Source organism: Protobothrops mucrosquamatus, unplaced genomic scaffold, assembly GCF_001527695.2.
Source record: "Protobothrops mucrosquamatus isolate PMUCROS unplaced genomic scaffold, P.Mucros_1.0 scaffold3589, whole genome shotgun sequence".
Taxonomy (NCBI): domain Eukaryota; kingdom Metazoa; phylum Chordata; class Lepidosauria; order Squamata; family Viperidae; genus Protobothrops; species Protobothrops mucrosquamatus.
The window spans coordinates 51,049-61,340 of NW_015389554.1; the positions used below are offsets into that span (position 1 = coordinate 51,049).

General features: G+C 46.9%; 1 protein-coding gene across 1 annotated transcript in view; it reads left to right on the top strand.

The window, feature by feature from the left end:
• Positions 1–1,182: 1,182 nt before the first annotated feature.
• Positions 1,183–10,292, top strand: part of LOC107297917 (GRAM domain-containing protein 2A-like) — a 10,630-nt gene continuing 1,520 nt past the window's right edge. Inside the window, exons 1-7 of the mRNA XM_029286411.1 lie at positions 1,183–1,273; positions 2,448–2,508; positions 2,907–2,979; positions 3,273–3,376; positions 4,960–5,058; positions 7,788–7,859; positions 9,091–9,153. Of these exons, the coding sequence (XP_029142244.1) occupies positions 1,188–1,273; positions 2,448–2,508; positions 2,907–2,979; positions 3,273–3,376; positions 4,960–5,058; positions 7,788–7,859; positions 9,091–9,153 (558 nt within the window). The 5' untranslated portion in view covers positions 1,183–1,187. The remainder of the gene's footprint in view (positions 1,274–2,447; positions 2,509–2,906; positions 2,980–3,272; positions 3,377–4,959; positions 5,059–7,787; positions 7,860–9,090; positions 9,154–10,292) is intronic.

Genomic DNA, 10,292 nt, shown 5'->3' on the forward strand with positions numbered 1-10,292 from the left:
GCCGAAGAACTGATTATTCAGCCACATTGTTTTCGTGATGTGCTCCATCTGTGTTGCGGTTTTAGAGCAATCCCGCTCCTGCAGTGCGGATGGCTGGATCGGAGGTGGACTTGGAGAAATACAGCTTTTAAGCAGGGGGAGGGAAATGCCATTATGGGATTCTCTGTGTAGTAGAGGGGAGTGTGTGTGTGTATACAGATAGTGGTCGACGTACAACCACAGTCGAGTCCAAAATTCCTGTTGCTAAGTGAGACAGGAATGGGGAATTTTGCCCCATTTTACGACTTTTCTTGCCACCGTTGTTAAAGTGAATTGCTGCAGTTATTAATATAGTAGTAGTGGTGGTAGTAGTAGTAGTAGTAGTAGTAATAAGAAAAAGAAGGAAGTAGTAGTAGTAGTAGTAGTAGTAGTAGTAGTAGTAGTAGTAGTTGGAAGGGACCTTGAAGGTCATCTAGTCCCACCCCCTGCTCAGGCAGGAAACCCTATACCATTTCGGACAAATGGCTGTCCAGTCTCTTCTGAAAAACTTCCAGTGTTGGAGCATTCACAGCTTCTGGAGGCAGGTTGTTCCACTGGTTAATTGTTCTAACTGTCAGGAAGTTTCTCCTTAGTTCCAGGTTGCTTCTCTCCTTGGTTAGTTCCCATCCGTTGCTTCTTGTCCTGCCTTTAGGGGCTTTGGAGAATAGCTTGACTCCCTTTTCTTTGGGGCAGCCCCTGAGATATTGGAAGACTGCTATCATGTCCCCCCTTGTCCTTCTCTTCGTTAAACTAGACATACCCAATTCCAGCAACCGTTCCTTATATGTTTTAGCCTCCAGTCCCCTAATCATCTTTGTTGCTCTTCTCTGCACTCTTTCCAGAGTCTCAACATCTGTTTTACATCGCGGTGACCAAAACTGGATGCCGTATTCCAGGTGTGGCCTTACCAAGGCCTTGTAAAGTGGTATTAACGCTTCACGTGATCTTGATTCTATGGTTGTTAAATGAATCTGGATTCCCCATTGACTTGGCTTGTCAGAAGGTGGCAAAAGGGGATCGCAGGAGCACGGCAACCGCCGTAAAGACGATAACTCGGTTATTCTGTCCCTTCTGCTTTGACTTCAGTAAGACTGTGTTCAAACCCGCTTTCCTTCTGATCTGTGTTCTCTCTCTCTCCCCCTTCTCCATTTGCCTGCAGCTCCAAACCAATGCATGAGAAATCGGGGCCCATGCACAGCCTGGACAAGCTGGAATCCTGGCACAAGGAGAAGAACTTGGGTTCTCCGAATGGCAGGTGAGCTTGACCTCAGTCACGCTCGGCCGGAAGTCCTAGCGTCTGGAACCAGGCCAGCTTTTATCTCAGGAACATCCACCAGCTGCTTTTTCTAGCGGGCGGCAGGCCAGGCCAGCCTCTCTGCCAGGCGGCATGTTTGGGAGGAGGAATGGGGGCTAATTACAGCGGGCAGGCCGTCAGGAATCAACGCGTCGTAAAATTTGGAGCAAGATTAAAAAAAAAAAAAATTCCAAATAAAACAAATTGTCCAGTATCCTGTTTTCCAGAGTGGCTAACCAGAGGTTAGGGAGCAATTTGGGGAGGGGGTGCAATCAAGGCAGCAGAGCCCTAAAATAGATCTGGGGCAGTCCAAGGAGGGGCTTGGACAGACCCTCAAGAGGGGGGGGAAAGAAATCTGTGGGGATCTCTTACAAGCGTGCAAAATGCCCACATGCCTGCATCGGTGCAAAAGGCGCCCCTCTTGGAGAAGGGGGAGCTGGGGCAAAGATTTGAGTCGGGGCGCCCGTGTTGCACCCCCCAGCCGATGATGCATGCATCCGCACCCCCGGGGGACTCTTTCCAACCCCCGCCCCAATCGCGAGCGTTTCCCCTAGTCACCACAATCGGGGCCACAATTTCTGTCGCTAAGCAAGACGCTGTGAGATAGATAGATAGACAGACAGACAGATAGACAGACAGACAGACAGACAATGATAGACAGACAGGTAGACAGATAGATAAGAGAGATAGACAGACAGACAGACAGACAGATATAGAGAGATAGGTAGACAGACAGAGATATAGATAGGTAGGTAGGTAGGTAGATAAGATAGACAGACAGACACAGGCAGACAGACAGAGAGACATAGAGAGATAGACAGAGATAGGTAGGTAGGTAGGTAGACACACAGACAGATATAAAGAGATAGATAGACAGACAGAGATAGATAGAGAGATATAGGTAGGTAGGTAGGTAGGTAGGTAGGTAGGTAGATAGATAGATAGATAGATAGATAGATAGATAGATAGATAGATAGATAGATAGATAGATAGATAGATAGATAGATAGATAGATAGGGTTAGACATATATACATACATACAGAGAGAAAGAGAAAGAGGGATAGATAGAGAAATAGAGATAGATCCAAAGGCATTCAACAATTGTATTTCTCTCCATCTCCATCTCTGTTGCAGCCTGAATCTGAATAACGCTGTAAAGAATGAGGAACTCAAGAAATGTCACCAAGAAGTCACGGTAAGCCAGGGAGAGAGAGAGAGGATGGTCATAGTTTTGATACGCCTCGTGGCCACTTTTCTCGATAGCTATGTTGGAATAGATGAGAAGGAAGTCCATCTGCATGGATTCAACTTCTGCTGCCTGGGTATTCTGGGAGTTGAAGTCCACATAGCTTAGAGCTGCTGAGTTCAAGCAACAGAGGGCTTCGCGTGTTGTGTGAACTCAGCCAGTTCTGGTTTGGTGATTCAGCAGTGGCTAAACGAACCTTAAGGCCAATAGTGTCTGGCCTCTTTTTTTTTTTTTGATCTGGTCTGTTCTTCTTGCCCCTTTTTGAAAAACAACTGCTAAGCTACTCGAGATCTGCCTTTGGCCAGTCTTTTGCATGGTCTTGACGCTTGGATCTGTTTTCTCTCTAGGCTCCCAATAAGTATAATTCTCAGTATCACAAGTTATTCAAGGACATCCCCACTGAAGAAAGCGTGGTTAAAGGTAAGGAAGGAAGGACCATAAAATAAAATAAAAAACAACGGCTCAGTGCTGTTGCCAGGCCTCTACTCCAATCTTTCCCAGCTTTGTTCCTTTCAGAGGGTGCTGGATAGCTTCAACGGGAAACGAACCGGGATTAAAATGCCATCTGCTCCTCTGCCTTTCTTTTTTATTTACAAGGCTGTCATCAGTCTCCTGCTGTCTTCTTTCACATCTGCCTATCCCCTCCTTGGCTGATGACCACTCTTGAGGTTAAAAGCATTCCTGGCTGCAGCCTGTGTCTGTTTTATTTTCAGTCTGCTCCTGCGCCCTTCAGCGAGACATCCTGATCCAGGGCCGTCTCTACATTTCTCCAAACTGGCTCTGCTTCTATGCAAACCTTTTTGGGAAGGATATCAAGGTAAGCAAAGGATGGAGACTAACCAAGGAGAGAAGCAACCTAGAACTAAGGAGAAACTTCCTGACAGTGAGAACAATTAACCAGTGGAACAACCTGCCTCCAGAAGCTGCGAATGCACCAACACTGGAAGTTTTTAAGAAGAAACTGGACAGCCGTTTGTCTGAAATGGTGTAGGGTTTCCTGCCTGAGCAGGGGGTTGGACTAGATGATCTCCAAGGTCCCTTCCAACTTTATCATTATTATTATTATTAATTGGGTATGTCTAGTTTAATGAAGAGAAGGACGAGGGGGGACATGATAGCAGTCTTCCAGTATCTCAGGGGCTGCCACAAAGAAGAGGGAGTCAAGCTATTCTCCAAAGCACCCGAAGGCAGGACAAGAAGCAACGGATGGAAACCAATCAAGGAGAGAAGCAACCTAAAACTAAGGAGAAACTTCCTGACAGTTAGAACAATTAACCAGTGGAACAACCTGCCTCCAGAAGCGGTGAATACTCCAACACTGGAAGTTTTTAAGAAGAGATTGGACAGCCATTTGTCCGAAATGGTATAGGGTTTCCTGCCTGAGCAGGGGGTTGGACTAGATGACCTCCAAGGTCCCTTCCAACTTTATCATTATTATTAAGCCTGCAAAAAGAAAGGGAGAGGCATTCTGGGCAGGCCACAAAGGTGGGACAGTTGGGGCTTCTTCTCCGGCCCGCTGGCCTTGACTCTGCGTACTCCTTTGAGCTGGAGAAGGCTCCTGCGTATTCCTTGGAAAGCAAAGGTGAGTAACAACTAAGCGCAGGCAGTCCTTGACTTACAACCACAATGGAGCCCAACTTCTGTTGTTAAGTGAGACATTTGTTGTGAATGTTGCCCCATTTTACGACCTTCCTCGCCACCGTTGTTAAGCGAATCACTGCAGTTGTTAAGTGAGTCACACGGTTGTTAAGTGAACCTGGCTTCCCCATTGACTTTGCTTGTCAGAAGGTCGCAAAAGGGGATCACATGACTTTGGGGCACAGCAACCAACGGTCGTAAGTATGAACCAGTTTGCAAAGCCTCTGAATTTGGATCACATGATTACGAGGATGTTGCAAAGGCCGTAACCCTGAAAAACGGCCGTAAGTCATTTTTTTCAGTGCCGTTGTAACTTTGAACGGTCACTGAATGAACTGTTTGTAAGTCAAGGATTACCTGTGGTGGAGTCCATAACGCCAGATGTGTCCCTGGAAGACAAAATCAGACTTGTTAGTTGCCCAGGACTGAGTATATAGGATGATCCTCCATATGTTGTACATTTCCTAAATCAGAGGTCTTCAAACTTGGCTCTTTTATGACTTGTGGACTTCAGCTCCAGAATTCCTCAGCCAGAGTGCCTGGCTGAGGAATTCTGAGAGTTGAAGTCCACAAGCAGGGGTCTTCAAACTTGGCCCTTTGATGACTTGTGGACTTTAGCTCACAGAATTCTGGGAGTTGAAGTCCACAAGTCACAAAAGGGCCAAGTTTGAAGACCCCTGTCCTAAATCAATCCCTAAATCTGTTTATATGCTAAAATAAAATTTTAAAAATTGACATTCTACAACTTCTTTTTCATTTCAGGTTGTGATTCCTGTGGTCTCTGTCCAACTAATAAAAAAGCACAAAACAGCCCGGTTGTTGCCAAATGGACTCGCGATCACCACCAACGCCAGCAGAAAAGTAAGTATTGCTGGCTATTGTTCCTTCTGTGGCCAAATCCAGGGCACTGGTTTTTCTGCCAAGCTGAGATTAAAGTTTCTACTCTTTCTAAATGATGATGATGATGATGATGATGATGATGATGATGATGATGATGATGATGATGATGATGATGATGTTGGAAGGGACCTTGGAGGTCATCTAGTCCAACCCCTGCTCAGGCAGGAAACCCTATACCATTTCAGACAAATGGCTGTCCAGTCTCTTCTTAAAAACTTCCAGTGTTGGAGCATTCACAGCTTCTGGAAGCAGGTTGTTCCACTGGTTAATTGTTCTAACTGTCAGGAAGTTTCTCCTTAGTTCCAGGTTGCTTCTCTCCTTGATGAGTTTCCATCTGTTGCTTCTTGTCCTGCCTTCAGGCGCTTTGGAGAATAGCTTGACTGCCTCCTCTTTGGGGCAGTCCCTGAGATACTTGGAGACTTCTATCATGTCCCCCCTCATCCTTCTCTTCATTAAGCTAGACATACTCAATTCCAACAACGTTCCTTGTATGTTTTAGCCTCCAGTCCCCTAATCATCTTTGTTGCTCTTCTCTGTACTCTTTCTAGAGTCTCAACATCTTTTTTACATCGTGGTGACCAAAACTGGATGCAGTATTCCACGTGTGGCCTTTCTGCCCCTGATAAATGATGAGTGGCTGGGGGATTATGGGAGTTGCAGTTGCAGATCTCCACTAGGCTCCTCAGACCATTTTTCTGCTAACAGACATTACCCAGAATATGAGTGAATTTTCGTATCATTGCATACATGTATCTGAATATGCTCTTCTTTTCTGACACCTCTTTGGCTGTGTTCTGACATGGTGCTAAGCCAACAAACGTGGTTTTGTTTATGTTGTATGAACCCACCAGATCCACCACGCCTAAATAAAGCAAAACTCGGCCTTTTTGAAGCTCAGATGTTCCGCTCCTTTTCACATCTTACTTGGGATTTAAAGACGTGCTCAGGGACAATTTGTTGACTACTTTGGCAGTGAATTGCCCCCAGGCAGGCAGGTTAGGGAAGAAATGTCACCACTTGGAGAAATCGACAGAGAATAATATCAGGACATCGGTAACTTTTTTTCTTTCCAAGACATTCCGGACACAGATAACTTTCCCAATGGACAGATTGCAGACTTTGGCACAACATCAAACCTTCATTAGAACGTCTTCCTTCTGGCCTTCAGCACTGGAAGGAGTTAGGCAGAGTCTTACTGTTTAAAGCAGGGGTAGTCAACCTTGGCTCTTTTATGACTCGTGGACTTCAACTCCCAGAATTCCTGAGCCAGCCATGCTGAGGGAAAAGGGAGAGGTTTCCAAGCTGAGCCATGCTGGCTCAGGAATTCTGGGAGTTGAAGTCCACGAGTCATAAAAGAGCCAAGGTTGACTACCCCTGCTTTAAAGCCACTGCGCTCAAGTTGTGCAGCACTGGGAAAGTGCTGGCGGTGATTGAAGGGCCAGAGCGGGAAGGGGAGACGGCAGCAGCTTCCGATGCTCCAGCCGTGTAAATTTGGAACAGATGAATTTCCATTTATGAGCTTTCCGAAAATGAAACCCACAAAACTTTCCAGATGCATCAGTTTCTTCCAATCCAAACCCTCAATAGGGAGGGAAGGGGTTACGGAGCTTAAAACTTCCCTTGTGACTCAAATCCTGACTTGCTTTATTAAGCCCTGGGAAGGTCAGTAAGGGGCTCCACTCAGCCCTTCCATCTCCTCTTGAGGTTGATCAGGTTTCTTGAGGTAGCTTCCCCAATGGTTTGGACTATAAGTCCTGTTGCCCCCCCCCCCCCAGCTGGGTGCAGAGACAGTTGTTCCCCAGCACATCTGGAACTTATCCGAAGAGGCCGCAAGCCGGGCGCAAGGGGGGGAATTTCCCATACAGTAGTCCAGCTTCCCCATTGACTTTGCTCGCCAGAAGATCACAAAATACTTGACAGAAAGTATTTATGAGGGTTGCTGTGTCCTGGTTGTGTGTCTTTGTGTGTGTGTGTGTGTGTCATATGATGAGGAACAATTGAGTGAGGAGTGAGGAACAATCAGTGGAACAACTTGCCTCCAGAAGTTAATAATAATAATAATAAAGTTGGAAGGGACCTTGGAGGTCATCTAGTCCAACCCCCTGCTCAGGCAGGAAACCTATACCATTTCAGACAAATGGCTGTCCAGTCTCTTCTTAAAAACTTCGAGCGTTGGAGCATTCACCGCTTCTGGTGGCAGGTTGTTCCACTGGTTAATTGTTCTAACTGTCAGTTGTGGGTGCTGCATCCCTGGAGGTTTTTAAGAAGAGACTGGACAATCAATCTCTTCTTTAAAAACCTCCAGGGATACAGCACCCACAACTTCTTTGTCTGAAATGGTATATAGGATTTCCCGCCTGAGCGGGGGGGGGGGTTGGACTAGATGACCTCCAAGGTCCCTTCCAACTCCGTTATTCTGCTAATACATGCCGGTTGCCAAGTGTCTGAATTTTGACCCTGGGGATGCTGCAACGGTCATAGGTATTAAAAAAACCAGTCATAAGTCACTTTTTTCTGTGCTGTCGTAACTTCGAACCGTCACTAAACGAACGGTTGTAAGTCAAGAACTACCTGTGGGTGTGAAGGCATAAAGGTCTCTGCTTGGAAGGGCCACCGTGTGTCTTTCTTGGTTCGGGGCCTGATGTGGCCTGGAGTTTACTTACGCATGCCGTGTTCTTTTTCTCTTCCAGTACATCTTTGTGTCCCTCATTTCCCGAGACAGCGTCTATGATGTTTTGCGGCGAGTCTGCACCCACTTACAGGTGTTCCCTTCTCCTCTCTATGATGGGCATTCAGGGGGAGCCCTCTGGCCCCCCTCAGTCATAGGTCAGAAGAGGGGGGGGGTTGTTGGCAAGGCTACCTTATGCACAAAAATGGAAAGACTCTGAAACACTCACTGTGAAGCAGGGGTCCTCAACCTTGGCCACTTTAAGACTTGTGGACTTCAACTGGCTGAGGAATTCTGGGAGTTGAAGTCCACAAGTCTTAAAGTGGCCGAGGTTGAAGACCCCAGCTGGGGAGGAATGGTTGGTGAAGATGACCGAACTAGCAGAGATGGCAAAATGTAACTTGCTTGCTTGGAGAAAGATTAACAACTACATCAGCGGTTCTCAACCTATGGGTCGCGACCCCATTTAGGGTCGATCGACCATTTCACGGGGGTCGCCAAGCAAGGCTGTCCGCCATTTTTTTCCCCCCTTTTCCGGCGGGTGCCTTACCTCCCTTGGGCTGGGCCAGCTGGTGGTCGGCCTGCTCCGTCTCTGCCGCTTGCCAGCTACGCCTCGGCCGGCGCAGGGGGCGGAACCACGCATGCGCGGCGCTCCCGGGCAGGGAAAGTCCTCGACTTACGACCGGTTGGGTAGTCCTCGACTTATGACCAGTTTAGTCCTCGACTTACGACCGGTTGGGGGTCGCGGCATTAAAAAGGTTGAGAACCACTGAACTACATTGATTAGTCACTGGAAACCCCTTTTGCTGGGGGGAAAATGAATTTACGGATTTGATGCCTATAAAAGGTAGATTACAGAAAGAAGGAAATTATGAAGTAACCTTAGGAAGGACAAAGCACAAATGTCCTCATAATTGCTGCTAAGCCCCTTCTTTATTACTTCCTTCTTCCTTTCTTTTTCTTCCTTGTCGATCTCTTTAGCTTTCTTTTCCGCTTTCTGATTAGTTTTCCCTATTCTTCTTAGTTGAGAACAGGCTCAAGGGTGCAGACCCAGCTGCTAACTGAAAGCAGGTCTGCATTTTCCAATGGAATGACTGAGAATTAACCCAGAACCTTTGAGATATGAAATAAATCTTCCACCGTAGCTCTGTTTTTGCTTCCAGGAGGACCAAAAGGAAACTTAAAGTTTAAGGGTCTGACAAGGCTTGACCTGTTGAATTTAGTTTAGCAGAACAGAGTGAGATTGGAGGCTCTAGGCTTCCAACTTGTGAAGCCTATTGGATCCCTTTTGGCGAGTAACCCCAATCTGTTTATTTTCTGTACAGGTCTCCAGCAAAAAAAGTCTGAGTTTGAAAGAGCTCGCTGAAGAGCCAGATGCGGTATCCTTGGTAAGACCGATTTCTGAAAGATTAAACTATACACGTTACTTCACCACAGTGTTTTGGTCACCCAAAGGCTTAGAGCAAATCTCTGTGAAAACTATTCAGTCAGTCACCCAGTCAGTTGTCACCCTTCTCATCAGTGGCTAGAATGCAGTATTGCAGGCAGACTCTGCCCACAGCCAGGAGTTCGATCCTGACCGGCTCAAGGTTGACTCGGCCTTCCATCCTTCCGAGGTCGGTAAAATGAGGACCCAGATATGTTGGAGGCCACATGCTGACTCTGTAAACCGCTTAGAGGGGGCTGCAAGGCATCGTGGAGCAGTATGTCAGTCTAAGTCTTATTGCTAAGAAGCTTCTTCAGTTCTAGAACTGAAGAAGCTTCTCGGATGAGAAGTGAAACATTTTTTTAAAAAAACAAGGAAATCCAGTTGCCTTTGAAAAGCACCTTTGAGACGAGAGTCAGAAGTACTTCGCTGATCTCCTTCTGGGTCACTAACTTTGATGTCTCACTAAAAATAAAATAGATGTTGAGACTCTAGAAAGAGTGCAGAGAAGAGCAACAAAGATGATTAAGGGACTGGAGGCTAAAACATATAAGGAACGGTTGCTGGAATTGGGTAGGTCTAGTTTAACGAAGAGAAGGACGAGGGGGGACATGATAGCAGTCTTCCAGTATCTCAGGGGCTGCCACAAAGAAGAGGGAGTCAAGCTATTCTCCAAAGCGCCTGAAGGCAGGACGAGAAGCAACGGATGGAAACTCATCAAGGAGAGAAGCAACCTATAACTAAGAAGAAATTTCCTGACAGTGAGAACAATTAACCAGTGGAACAACCTGCCTCCAGAAGCGGTGAATGCTCCAACACTGGAAGTTTTTAAGAAGAGACTGGACAGCCATTTGTCTGAAATGGTGTAGGGTTTCCTGCCTGAGCAGGGGGTTGGACTAGAGCAGTGGTTCTCAACCTGTGGGTCGGGACCCCATTTGGGGTCGATCGACCATTTCATGGGGGTCGCCAAGCAAGGCTGTCCGCCATTTTTTTTTGTCCGCCATTTTTCCCCCCTTTTCCGGCGGGTGCCTTACCTCCCTTGGGCTGGGCCAGCTGGTGGTCGGCCTGCTCCGTCTCTGCCGCTTGCCAGCTACGCCTCGG